The sequence below is a fragment of the Solanum tuberosum genome, unplaced genomic scaffold, assembly GCF_000226075.1.
Source record: "Solanum tuberosum cultivar DM 1-3 516 R44 unplaced genomic scaffold, SolTub_3.0 scf00105, whole genome shotgun sequence".
In the NCBI taxonomy this organism is placed as follows: Eukaryota; Viridiplantae; Streptophyta; class Magnoliopsida; order Solanales; family Solanaceae; genus Solanum; species Solanum tuberosum.
In genome coordinates, this window is record NW_006239031.1 from 884,196 (window position 1) to 899,155 (window position 14,960).

The 14,960-nt window shown below is 30.3% G+C and overlaps 2 protein-coding genes across 2 annotated transcripts; one reads left to right on the plus strand and one right to left on the minus strand.

Annotated features, from left to right (window-relative positions):
* Nucleotides 1–9,832: 9,832 nt before the first annotated feature.
* Nucleotides 9,833–11,460, plus strand: LOC102599492 (serine/threonine-protein kinase-like protein At5g23170). The gene has a single exon (XM_006349366.2). It carries the CDS (start codon nucleotides 9,928–9,930, stop codon nucleotides 11,035–11,037), a length of 1,110 nt encoding a protein of 369 aa, XP_006349428.1. The 5' UTR covers nucleotides 9,833–9,927; the 3' UTR covers nucleotides 11,038–11,460.
* Nucleotides 11,461–12,357: 897 nt separating this feature from the next.
* On the minus strand, nucleotides 12,358–14,501 carry LOC102598170 (40S ribosomal protein S12-like). The gene is made up of 5 exons (XM_006349287.2): nucleotides 14,411–14,501; nucleotides 14,117–14,168; nucleotides 13,133–13,430; nucleotides 12,784–12,849; nucleotides 12,358–12,685 (listed from the first exon to the last, which is right to left on the minus strand). The coding sequence occupies exons 2-5, from the start codon at nucleotides 14,122–14,124 to the stop codon at nucleotides 12,626–12,628; spliced, it is 432 nt and encodes a 143-aa protein (XP_006349349.1). The 5' UTR covers nucleotides 14,125–14,168; nucleotides 14,411–14,501; the 3' UTR covers nucleotides 12,358–12,625.
* Nucleotides 14,502–14,960: the final 459 nt, after the last annotated feature.

The window sequence follows — 14,960 nt, forward strand, 5'->3', positions numbered from 1 at the left end:
TTGGTCAGAGTACACTCCTGAAAATTTGTAGTACTCAAATTACTCTGCACTTAAATGTTAATCTTCATTTCTTTCTGTTCCCTTTAATTTACCTCTTTTGGCCTCTTTAATTCCAAATATTTACTGCTCCTTCCGTTCTTGTTTAGTTGTCACATTTTAGCTTTCACGCCTCTTAAAAAATTAGGTAATTACTATTGTAATTTGTACCCTTACTTAGTGTTTTATTGAAGTCAAAATTTTAATATATAAACATAAATTAATTTACTTTGATTAACTAGTTTGACCAATGAACATGAATTACTTATTTAGTTTTCCTATGTTAGATCAAATTTGTACTTTCAAAGCTAATAACTTTCAAAATAGAAGAATGCTACTCCCTCCGTCCCTTTTTAGTTGTGCACTTTAGAAATGGCACACAGATTAAGGCAACAATGATTAGCACAGTGAAGTTACAATTTTACCCTTATGACAACTTTTCACTTCAAAATTACAATCACTTCTTTGAATTCAAGTGAAATAAATTGGAGGGAAACAACATACACTTTTACAATTTTCAAGAAGTGTAAATAAGGGTATAATAGGAAAAAATTTGTTGTCCTTTCTTGATTTGTCAAAATGGACAACTAAATAGGGACAACCAAAAAAGGAAATATGGACAAGTAAATAGGGACGGAGGGAGTATTATATATATAGAACGTAAGTTTTGCTTTTTACCATGGGATGGATTTCACTATATTTTTAACCATTGGATGAGATTTTCATCCTTATCTCAATTTTTTTTTAGATAAGTAAAAATTATCTATAAATATTAATAGGATAGTGTAATCTTCATTTTCACCATGGGATGGATTTCACTATATTTTTAACCATAGGATGAGATTTTCATCCTTATCTCAAAAAATTACTTCTAGATAAAATAAAATTACATGTAGATAAATAGGATAGAATGTAAATAAATTGGAGGGAAACAACATACACTTTTTAGAAATTTTCAAGAAGTGTAAATAAGGGTATAATAGGAAAAAAATTGTTGTCCTTTCTTGATTTGTCAAAATGGACAACTAAAAAAGGAAATATGGACAACTAAATAGGGACGGAGGGAGTATAATCTATGCATTGATTTTGTCAAATAACAAATATTAAGAAATATTTATTTTTAATTAGGACGACATGTAAATAAGGACGTAGAGGCCAGAGAGTAAAGAAAATATTGTTGTCTAAAATAACCCCAAACCCAAGAAAAAAAAAAGACTGAATTGTGGTGTTAGTTAACCTAAAGTAACTGAAAGCTGCAACTTTCTCTAGAAATTTAATTTTTATTTCAAATCTGTGATGAGGTAAAAAGTAAGTGTAAACATACATAATAAAGTGTACTTGTATGATGAAGAAGTGAAATTCTTTATTATTGTTAAGTAGGCCTTTATTTTAGTGCATTAGTACTCTTTTTTTTTTTTTACAGTGGTTTGGTAATATATATATAACTATATGAGAAAGTGTGAATGTATCATGTGTCACTTTCATACTGAATTAGAGGTTTTGTCCTAATGGTCCAATTGCAAATCATTAAGGGTACATTCACTATGGTTTGTAAACAGAGTGTTAATTTGGTGAGATTCATCAAGGTTGTTGTTTCATTATTACTCTCAAGGAAACCAACAAAATATACGAAACTATTTTTTGTACTTCTTTTTTATTTAACCATTTAGTATCGATAATTCACGGGTCAGACTTACTAATTTGAATTTATACATGATACACCCTTTAACGAGACAAAATGGTCCCCATTAAAAGAATTTGCATTCTGAAAGAGCTCAACTTTGAGACGTCTATTTAAACATGAAAGAATTTTAAACAAGTTACTTTTTGCGGCGATCTTTGGTATGTCTTGTGGAGACTAATGTTGGCATTTTCTTCCATTCTATATTGTATGTTGAGCTATGCTCTAAATATATGATTGTGTATGCTGGTGTTTGAAAGTCGTATGAATGTGAAATATAGAATTCAAAATGGAGAGAAATTACAATTTTTTTTAAAAAAAAAGGGGAGAGGGGGGGGGGGGGGGGGGGGGGGGGGGANNNAAAGGGGGGGGGGGGGGGGGGGGGTTAATAGTTTTCTTTTACAAAGGGACTTTGTCCTAAATCGGTGAGGGTGCGCAACATTAGTCTGCTAAAAAGTACTTCTTCTGGTTCTTAAAGAGTTGAAAAGAGAGTCTTTAGCTAATATAACTATCTTTTTTAATAGTTTGTTATATTGATTTCGCTAGAGCTCGAAATGATTAATGATTTTTTTAATCTCACAAGATAGTATCAGTAACGGGAGGCGGACATAAAATAGCACGATTATGAGTTTATCTAACTAATTAGATACAACAACCTATTCAATCAAGAAAAATGAAATTGGAAGAAGAGAATAGGAATATAGACACTTCACCTAAAATGGTTCAAGTTCAAATAATATATTATATTAACAACGAATAATAAGCCAAATCAAATCATACATACAAATCATATTTTTGGGTATCATATTATAATAGGTCATTAGAATAAAAACAATGATATCACCAAATATATATATATTATTTATATAATTGATGGAATAAGACTTATTATGAATCCTATAAATGGTGCACGTAAGTCTTTTCAATTTAGACAGCTATTGGTAATTTGTCTCTAAATCTCTCATTATCAAAGTCACTTTCTTCAATTAATCCTTTCTTTTCAACAACATCATTATAGTAATTAAGATATTCTATATTATTGTGGCTTGGAATGGAAATGATATTATTTTCCTTTGTTAAAAAAGACTTTTCTCCGTTTTAATTTGTGTGTTATATATATAGAGTTGTTATATTTTGCTACTAAATTCGATTTTTTCTTATTTGTACGACTTAGGTAAATGTTTTTTGATTTATTATATAAGCATGCATCCCCTTTCAATTTCTTTTTTCAGTGCTTTGAGAGAATTAATTAAAATGTCGGAAGATTAGGTGAGGAACATAAATAAAAACAATTGTTGTCATGCTTCAATGTCAATTTAATAATATGAATCTTCAACAATCACTACAACAAAAGTAACTTTTAGTAACAATAAATAGACATATTTATAAAGAGTGCTAAAGTTTTTACTGACATTAGTTAAGTGTCATTAGATTCAATGTCGCTAAAGTCTTTAGGACATATACAAAGAGTGTTAATTGCCGCTAAAGTTCATTTTTGATATAGTGAATTTAAGTTTTTAGCGCAAAGAGTTATTTATATTTTCTATATTCGTACAAATGGTGATAAAAAAATTTAAGTAAATTTTGATTCGATTGTCGTTTACCTACACATTAATTAACGTACAAAGGTTCACGATATATATCAAGGAGAGTTATTGATGCTCCTTCACTGAAAAATTACACTATTGAATTAAGGACATTTCGACCAAAGGCTGTACTAGATCAGATAACCAGAGTGGTAAGTATTCCTCCATTCTTAATTAAAAATTTTGATTTAGATCTAGAGTCCTAGATGTCGTCCTTAGAGAGTACCCCAAAATGATGTAAATTAGGATTATTAATCAAGTCTCAAAATCGATACTAGACGCTAATTACCTCTAAGGTTTATGCTGGATCAATGCTCTACATGGTATCATTATCTAATGGGAATTTTCATAAAGGTTTTGAACGAAATCACTCATTTATTGTTGTAATAAAGTTTTACTAAGATGAATTTTGGAATTATTTCACAGTATAAAAAGGAAGGAAAAAAACATTTTTGACCATTGAAGAAATGAAGTTCTTTTGGGAGACAAATGAGCAACCAGCGAAGAATCCAATGAACTAGTCTTAAATACTAGTACTACTATATTCCCAAATTAAAAATCTCACTTGAATTCTTATCAAGTTAAATAATATCATATAAATTACGTATACAAAGAAAACAAACCAGTGAGTACTAATCTATAGTCACACAAAATAATCAATGATGACTTCAGACCACAAATTACACAAAAATACTTTTTATTAAATTTTGAATCAAGTCAAATAATATCACATAAATTATATTATACGAAGTATATTTATTTTTTTCACCTCTTTTTCGTTGGTTGTACGCAATCCAAGAATATTGAATAGTTTGAGAATTGACACTCGAGATTTTTTTTTTTTTTTTAAAAAAGTAAAATAGATACAGTACCTAAAAATTGACCCTACAATCAGATAGAAGTAATTAATTGGTAAAACTACCTCTTTAATTTTTCACTGAATTGTACGTGTGTGTGGAATTATTGACTGAATTGGTACCACATGAGTAGATTTGTACTATGCCTGTTAAAAATCAATGCACCTATATCCAAGTCAAACATATTTTAATAACTACTATTTTTTTATTTTTTTTTGGGGTGTTGTGAGTAAACGGTGATAGTGAATTTGACCCAATTATTTACCATATTAGGGTAATATAATAGGAATTAAATTTACCACACCTGAATTCTGCTATCTCAACTCATCATTTCATTTTTACTAACTTTATGCACAGCTAGCTGAATTCCATAATGGGTGGTAAAAATAATACTTTTATTATTAACCTTTTTTGGTCCTAGCTTTTAAAAGAATAATTAATGTATTAAAAAAATGTAAGGGGAGTTGCTGAAATAATTCTAACTATGACTTATATTCCTGGTTTGTTTTCATATAATTTATTTTAGATTATGACGGTATATAATATATCAAATAATATATTTCTTTAAAAATTATTTAGAAAAAGATTTTTATAAGACACATTCAATCCAGTTTTAAAATTGGCTGAATTAAGTGGGTTGATTAGTTAATAAAATTAATTAGTGAATAATTAATAATAGAAAATAATGTTAATTATTTAAATTATTTTGTGAAATTATACTAGATGGTTATTTTTGTAATCATATACAATCTATAAAGTGACCTAGAAAATTCTATACACTAGCGAAAATAAAACAAATATTTTAAGTTTTAAAAAAGTTTTGTATTCTCCATTAGTAGAATATTAACATTGAAATCTTTTTTAACTTGAATGGAGGAGAGATATTTAATTAAGTAATGATTCTTAAGATATTTATTAGTTCAATTGATCGACTAGCAAAACGACACGTTTAAATTGCAACCATTTGAGGGTTAATCAAAGGATTAGTTAATTTGGTATGATCTTTAAATTTGGGGTGGTGGAAAAGAAGATTTCATTTAGATAAAAAAAAGTCCAAAAGATTGCCAATCTAAATAAAGAGTTAAAATTTTTGCAGTCAATATTTTGGACTCCAATCAGTTTTCACCATTTTGCACAATCACTTTTCCATATTTTATTAAAAGAAAATGATGGTAGAGTGGCAGTTGCAATTATTATTCTGAAGTAATTCTTATTTCTTAAGGGCTAATCTTTAGTCTCATCATAAAGCTAGAATGAAAGATAATGCACCCTCCGTTTGACAAAGAATGATCTAGTTTGACTTGACACGGAATTTAAAAAAATAAAAAAGACTTTTGAATCTTGTGGCCTTAAACATGTCACGTGGAAAGTTAAAATTAAAATGTTACCAAAAAAGAAAAAGTCATTCATTTTGAAACTGACTAAAAAGGAAAGGAGGAGTATTGATTTTATAATGTCTCTTACTTTCTTTTGATAATCATGATGTCTGAGTCAATTTACACGTATCTTGATTAGTTTTGTGTAATATATGTCATTTCTCACCAGCAATATGTATCATGTAACTCTATTCACTAAGACTAAGACAGATGGAAAGAAATCACCACCGTGTTTTTTGCTTTGTTGAAATTTAACTCACTCACTTCAAAATTTCAATACAAGCATATATTTTTTTCTCTTACTATGTCATTCCAAATAAAAAGCATTCATATGCATTAAATTGATTTTTTTTTTATTTAAAAAGAACATCATACTATAAACTACAAAACCTATAAGTTTAGGATTGTGACAATTCCTTGAAAGAGAGGGTCCTATTTTCCCTCAAAGTTCAGACTTTAAATTCCTTCTTTTATGAAACATTATTGCCTCTATGATGGTACTACATAAAATTTGAACTTAGCTTCCTTTGTAGGGCATTTATTATTGGTCTAAAATGATCCATTTTCAAATTTGATGTAAACAACACACTTATTATAAACTTATATGATTCCCTACTTATTAGGCACATCTACATTGGTCCAATTTTTTTTAAAAAAATACTGTCATTCGTCGATTTTAACCATGTTTGCGCTATTTTAGTTTGATCTGAAAATAATTTAAGCATCCATAGTTACCTTATATGGATGTAGGTAGGTGTTTAACTTAATTATTGATACTCTCCCTATTAATGTGTGCCAAATTGTACCAATTAATACAAGCTAATGTTATAAACATTGTAAGTTTGTTCCACTATAAAAATAAATAAATAACCAGAAACATATATAAATATATCATTCGGTCATCTAATTATTAACATGGTCAAAGTATTGATATATTTTGATTGTATATATAATTTGGCTATGGAGCACAAATAGCAAAACTGTAGCCAAAGAGCGCTAGTATGATTTTATCTTTGCTATTCCTAAAATTTACTCTAATATATAATCATAATAAAGAAAAATAGTAATTATTATTAGGTATTGAAAATTTATAAAAGAACAAATAAAGCAATTAAAAATCTTAGTAAGAATGGAGCTGTTTAGATTATGACTCGCATTTTAAGCCATTTCAATCCAAGTAGCTTTTGGGTGGGTCAATAACCCACTCATATATTAATTCCAACTCATTTTGACTTCCCAAATTCAGTCTAACTCATCCAATGGTCATCTCTATACACTAATGATACATGGTATACATATTTTGTGAACTAGATCACACAAAGGTATTGGCCCGTACTACCGTAGTTGCAAAAGCATCTGGGCTTTTATTAGTTCTAGGGCTCTGAACTTGGGCCTCGTAATAGTTGCAATTGAACTCTTTGTTGATTGTGTGGCTTCTTTGTCTGTTATTGAGTACTGGGCTTTGAACATGTAACAAATAGGGGAAAATAAGCAAATACCCCATAAAAGCAAAATAATTACAAACATATGCCCCTTTACATTCATACCCCACTAAATAATTACACTATATACCCTATTTACTAATTTCGCTTAACTGATACCAAATTAGTATTATATATACTATATTTGTATCATTAAGGCTGATAATTTCGCTGACTTGATACTAAATCAGTATATATATACTGTACTGGTATCATTAAGGTTTGTTGTCAAGAATTACTCATTAGAAAATGATACTATAAGAGTATATATATACTCTTATAGTATCATTGACTAATGAGTAATTTCTGAACAAGAAACATTAATGATACCACAACATTATACATATATACTTTTATAGTATCATTGACTAATAAGTAATTTTTTAACAAAAAACCTTAATGATACCAATACAGTATATATATATTGATTTAGTATCAGTTAAGAGAAATTATCAACCTTAATGTTACCAATACAGTATATGATACCGATTTAGTATCACTTAAGCGAAAATTATCACCCTTAATGAATGGAGGTATGGACTGTAATTATTTATGAGAGAATGGGTATTTCCGGAATTACTTTGGATTTGGGTATGAACTTGTAATTATTTTAAATTTGATACTATAAGAGTATATATATACTCTTATAGTATCATTGACTAATGAGTAATTTCTGAACAAGAAACATTAATGATACCACAACATTATACATATATACTTTTATAGTATCATTGACTAATAAGTAATTTTTTAACAAAAAACCTTAATGATACCAATACAGTATATATATATTGATTTAGTATCAGTTAAGAGAAATTATCAACCTTAATGTTACCAATACAGTATATGATACCGATTTAGTATCACTTAAGCGAAAATTATCACCCTTAATGAATGGGGGTATGGACTATAATTATTTATGAGAGAATGGGTATTTCCGGAATTACTTTGGATTTGGGTATGAACTTGTTATTATTTTAGATTTTATGGCCCATTTATGTAGTTTTCCCTAACAAATATGTATTATGGGCCGTTAATGGGCTCGCTGTTTTCTATTTTGAAAAAACTGTTTTGTGGACCAAAATTCAGTACATCCACAATCTTAAGATGGGCCAACCTGAAGGAAGTATCAGATTCACCTGTCTGTTGGTAGAATTCATTTTTAAATATGTTTTTTTTTATGTCAATTTCATGGAGAATGAATAGGGGGAATTCACAAATAACCACTTTTCAACCCGAGTAATTATAATCATGGAGTTTTATTCGTAAGAGTCGAGTTGAAATTGAAGAATTGAAAAGTGGGTAACCCTCGATATTATATGGTAGAATAATACACCTAAGAGTGGTGAAATCTTTATTTATTAATTACATAGATGTCTCGAATTTGAATCAGTTAATAACATTTCGTAAAGAAAATTGTAGTTTAATGGGTGATTGTAGCTGTGACACTACAACTATGCTGCCAGGACTAAAAAATGAGAATGAGATTTTATAAATTTCGAAAAGCAAAAAAGGAAGGGACAAGCCTAAGACAATGAAATTAAAATATTTAAAAGTTTTCTTCAGCTTTTAGAAAAGTAATTTAGCATATTAAGACCTTATAATTCCATAAAATGAGAATCTTTTTTAGATCCCAAAAAAATAAAATAAAATAAACTGGACCATATGGTACACAAAAAAGTAAGAAAAAGTAGAATAGGGCCCAAAAAACCAGCTAATTTTACCACTCGCATTCCTCGTCAGAGTTTGCACCTTTAATTTGCCTTTTGCTCTGCCCAACCCTTTTTACTTTTTCTTTTGTTCTCCTTCATTTTTCAAGTGTTAATGATCGATTTTGTGCGTATGTCAATTAATTTTATAAGATATTGGAGTGTGTCATTTTTTACTAATAAAAATATCAGATAACTCTTTTCATTAATATTTGGACATATAAGAATAAATCGCTTACTATTTTTATTTCAATTGAAATTTGGACTTAAAAACAATAATTCTCAACTCAACTCAATACATTAACTATTAGGCGACAACCTAGGGCACATTTTTCTTTTTAAACTTTTTTTAACCCCACCACTGAAAAGAAAAACCTCATTGATCTTATATTGTCTAGTTGGAATTATAGTTGTAGCATTTTTCTGACTTATTATTATACTTAGGTTTTTCTAATACACATTAATCTTTTAAAATATTTGTTGTAAATGATGCTAATTAAAAGGTTTATTGTGGAGTGGAAAAGTTCAACATGAATGTGAAGAGAGAGAAACAAAAGTTACGACACTTTACATTTCCGAAGATATTCATTAGCTTTCAATTTGTTTATCATACTTTTTCTTAAAATTATTTAAATAAAAACTTTCTTATCTCTTTAATTCTAACGTTCGATGTGACTTATTTACGTTACAATGTTAAAGAACATTTTGGTACTTCCATACAACTTTAATTTAACGGCATAAAATTTAAGAGAAAACTTTATTTTTTTAGAACTCCGTGTCAAACAAATTGAAACAAAATAAGTTTTTTCCACCGGTATATATACTAAAATTACGGCTTTAAGTAAGTGGTTATACTAAAAACTTGTTGTTAATTAACCTAAAAACATGGTCAATAATCTGTTAGAGTCGAATCAAATTAAAATATGAGAAATGCATATAACTAAAATTTGTTAGATTTGGTCATATCCAAGAAAAAAATTCGCCTTGATTCAAGTCATCCGTTGTAACAATAAATATTTTATTTACATGTCATATTATATATGTACAATTCCAATAGACTAAAAAGAGTTTATTTAATTTGCTGCCTAATATATTCCCTTGTTTTTCTATATATTAGACCTCCAAACTCACAACACAAAGAATGCTCCTTTCATAACCAAAAAATGATTATAAACACCCAAAATCTCTAATTATTCTCTAAATGAAGGAATTTGAGTATAAAGAGCTTGAAAAAGCCACAGAAAATTTCTCACAATCAAGACTCATTGGTAAAGGAAGTCATGGATGTGTATACAAAGGCATATTAGATGAAGGTAAGAATATCATAGCCATAAAGAAACAATCATTGGGTCTTCAAAAAATTCAAGACAACTCCAAACTCGAAAATGAAGTAAGTATTTTATCGTCTTTGCCTGAAAACTCTTTCATCGTTAACTTTCTTGGAACGAGTCATCATTGTCATCATGACGATGACGACTCGTCCAAGAATGAATCTTTTCTCATCATGGAGTACTTGCCAAATGGCACCCTTTATCAAATGCTTCATGCAAAAAATAATATCCTTCCTAATTGGCCCAAACGTGCCCAAATAGCCATTCAAATTGCTAAAGCAATCCAATTTCTTCACCAAACTAAGCCTAATTCAATTGTTCATAGAGATATAAAGTCAGCCAATATTTTGTTTGATTCAAATTGGAATGCTAAGTTGGCTGATCTTGGACTTGCTTTAAGGATGAAAAATGATCATCAGGACGAGTCACCGAGTCATAGTTCTAACTCCGTGACTCGTCCTGCTGGTACGATCGGATATCTAGATCCTGATTACACAAAACCAAGCAAATTAAGCACGAAAAATGACGTGTTTAGTTTCGGGGTCCTACTATTCGAAATTATGTCTTCAAGAAAGGCGATCGACGTATCGAAATCGCCTGTTTCTATAGTTGATTGGGCAACAAAATTAATTAAAGAGGGACAAAGTTTGGAAATTTGTGACAAAAGAATGCATGTACCATGGTACATGGAGTCCACGATAAAGAACATGTTAAGCATAGCCACACGTTGTGTCTCTCCAAAGAAAATAACAAGACCAACAATTGAAGAAATTGTGATGGAAATGGAGAATGTGATAATTGAGCCAATTAAGTATCCTTTATGGAATATATTACGAGGCCTAACACTTTTGAGAAGGAAAAGAAAAAGAAGTAGAAAAAATTGTTGTATTATTACTACAAATAATGTTACCAAGACATGTGCACAACATGAAAAGAAGTTATTGATTAGGGAAATATTGGCAGATAAAGTCACGGAATAGATGCAGAGGCGAATTCAGAATATCGATCGGATTCAATTTTTGTGTTCTATTGAATCATGAGCTACATTCACCTATGATTTGATGAATGATGATGAGGATAACTAAGTGATTGTTATTTCTATATTACGGTAACGATATCTTTATCGAAGCAGAATAAGTCTAATACGGGTGAGTGGATTACAACTCGAAGCAGTCAATAATGAGGCTTTTTAGGGGGCATGCATTGCCAAACACAAGATTCCAAAAGTAGGTAGAAGTGGAATTATTTATCAAAGATATTGTAATTTACTACTTATTTTGTATGGTTTTTTTCCTATAAATGACGTGTTATTCTTTGGTGTCGTTACGCTTTTATCTATGGCTTTTTGGGGAACTCTTAGTGAAATATACATAAATTCTCCAACATTTGCATTGGGAGAATGTTTTGACCAGAATGTTTGTAGTTTGATTTTGCTACTCACGTTTCTGAAATAACTATATTTGTCATATTTCCTTATTTGTTTGAGGCAGAAGATCTATCGAAAATAGTCTCTCACTTTTATTTACGTTAGACCCCACTTATGAGTATGATATTGTTTTTGTTGCTTACCTACTCCAGCTATACTTCTTTTAACATGTTAACGTTTCATTAACATTCTACTCTGTTATATTTACTCAAATTTATCTCTCACGTAACATCATAAAAGAAGTGCACAGCACTTAGAATTTTCAATTAGTGAAAAGTTTGGATTAGACAAAATTTCTTCGTACTCCAATATGACTCGTCATAATCCCCTAGTGTCTTGTATTTTTCTGCTCGTGTCAATATCTAGTCGTATCGTGTTGTCGAGTCTCTGTTCGTGCAACAACAGGAATTTTATTTTATTTTTAAAATAAAAATTAGTTAGGATTTATGGGGGAGATTGAGAATCATAGTTTCTGTATTCCATTTCTCAAAAGTCTTGTCTAAAAAGAAAATGACTTTATTCTGTAGATGTATTATATTATTGTTTCGTAAGATTTGTGTGATCTTTGTCAATTGTAAACAAAATGATCCGGTGGTAAAGGAATATCGACTCTGATGAATAAACTAGTACATGTGATTAGATACCCTTACTTCAATTAAAACTACAATTTATTTATTAATAAAAGAAGATAAAATATTGACAAATCAACCTATAGGACAAGTAACGCCTAGTCTTATTTTTCTCGGCGATAGTACGTATCGTCTACTAGTCCTCAACATTCAAATAGCAACTAAGTGGATGCGCACTTAAGCTATCCAAGCATGCCAAAAAAAGAAGCAAGAATGGAGAACTTAACCAAAAAATAAAAAAACTGTTCCAGAAACGGTGCTTGAATTGGAAATAGTGAGACTTGCCAACCAAGTATTAGAGAGTGCAGGAAATAGGTAGGATCATTACTTAAGAGGGCAGTTTCAACCAAGTATTAGATGATCCTCCCAGATGGGAAAACAAAATTGGAAGTCACAAAAATAACTTGTTTAAAATATCACAAACTCAACTCTAATGCAAGCAAGTACAGAAAAACATAGCCTCAGGGGATCCTCTAGCTCCATTAGTCCTAAAGCTCCATCTCCAATTTCTATCTAATGAGACTTCACATATTCTTGGACGATATGGAGACCCTCGGTCTCTTCACCGTAATCCTGAAGAACAATCACAAAATTTATTATGATGTATACAAGCTGAAGTGGGCAACTTATCATGTACTGTTTACGCAAATGCAAATATAAAGGATGTGTACCTTCACGACAACACAGCCACAACCAACAACCTTCCTTGCTTTACCTTCAGAATCAATCTTACATAACTGTAAAAGAAAAAAGATTAAGTCAATGAGTAAGTTAAATTTTAATTTACATCATACACTTCAATAAACATGGTTAATAATCAGAATAACCAACAAAGTTAATAATCAGAATCCTCTGGTGCCATATATACACATTAAACACAACTAAATAAGTAAAGGTTAAAGATATAACTCATGTGCAAACATACATTCCATTGATTTTCACAATATTAAGCAGCTAATCAGGTACAGTGAAGACTGAGGAACCTTAAATTCCACAACTAAGGTTTCATGAATTACTTACACCAGCCCATTCGCCAAGAGTCTTTGCATTGGGAACTGTAATCAAACTGACATTGTGATCAGCACAAAGTCCTTTCACCAGTTTGACATAATCTGGCTGATCACAGTCCTCTGCTAGCACACAAAGCTGTGCAGCATGCTTCTCAATGACCTTAGCACCTTCATGAAGTCCTCGAGCAAGCCCTCCATGAGCTTTAGACTTCCTGAGCACCAGCTGTAGAGCAGTCATGATATCCATGGGCTCTCCAAGTGCTGGAGAAGGAGTCTCAACAGCGGGAACAGCAACAGCAGCATCCTCTCTGCAAGTATACAAATGTCAGATAAAGTACACCTTATATCAAAGGTTCAAGATAGACATACATCAATGGCCATATTGGCACAGCAACAATTACCATCCATAGGCACATAACAATGGTATAAAAGATAATTCCACATGAATCACAAACATCAATACAGAATGTTGTAAAAGGTTTCCCTGTAATGGAGTACAGGACCATCACAGCAAATAGTAAACTTAATCTAAATATGCAATCTCTAATCTAGCCAACTTTTTATGATTGATTTTGTCTACATCCAGATAACATAAACAATGTCCACACAGCTATAAGTTTTACAATATATAAGCAGAATTAAAACACTCATCTAGGGTAATGAATTTCATTATGCTTCGACAAATTAACAAATCAAATGCCGAAGTATTGGATAGTTTTATTAGTTGGTTTCATAGGAAGCCATTAAAATAACTAGTCTGATTACAGGGAATGTTTTGGTTCTAGTTTCATTAAATCTAGAGACACAATAAATTTGCACATTACACTTACCTAAAGACTATTCATTATAGGACAACCAAATCATCAAACAGTTAAAGATTTATCACAGGTCTAGATCACTACAAACCAAAAAGATAACAACTTTAAAGCCAGAAAGAATCAAGGAAACAGAATTTTAACAAGAGATCTTAAAAATGGCAAATGGCAACACTTACCCAGACATTTTTTCTTTCTTGATAAAGGTTAAAACCCACAAAACCCAGCAACCTGTTGTTTCCAAAAAGTCGAACACGAAACTCAGTCAGGTAAATAGAATCAATAACAGACTCCATAAACCCTCATACTAAATATATCGTGTCAACTCATCCAAAATTGAACCACCCCCAATAAAATTTTTAAAAAGATTGATTTCACAATAGAGTAAAAAGATCCATTAAACTTCCCAGACACTAAAGAAAATACCAAAATCATGGGTTTACAGTTCAGTTTAGAAACAAAGGGTTTCTAACCTTGAAGATTTTACAGACGAAGCAACTGCTCTGAGAGGCTGCAGTAGAGGCAAAGGGGGCGTTAGGGAAGAAGAGAAGAAAAAAGTTTTTATATATATATATGAGGATCTAAACGGCAGCCCTAAAAAAGCCCTGCAGTTCAACTTTATTGGGCTCTTAGTTGGGCCCAAAAAAAGAAAGCATTCCTATTTAACTTCTTTGTACACTAAGTTGAGCCCAAGAAAGCATTCTCTTGGGCTATAAGTTGGGCCCAAAAAGTCCTATTACTAATTGTGAAAATTTCTAATATGACATATATTATACTAATATTTTCGAGTTATAGCAGTAGATTTAGACTTTCAAGTTATAATATTAAAAATTTCAGGTTGTAACAAATCATTAAAAAAAAGTTATTTTTAATAATTAAAAACATTTGATTTGAAAAGAATAAAAAGATTAAAAAAAAAAAACGTTTACTGAAGGAAAAAATGAAAAAACGGAAATAGGGATGACAATTAAATTTGAATTAATTTAAGATAATTATTAATTAGCATGAATTAAGGAATTTCAA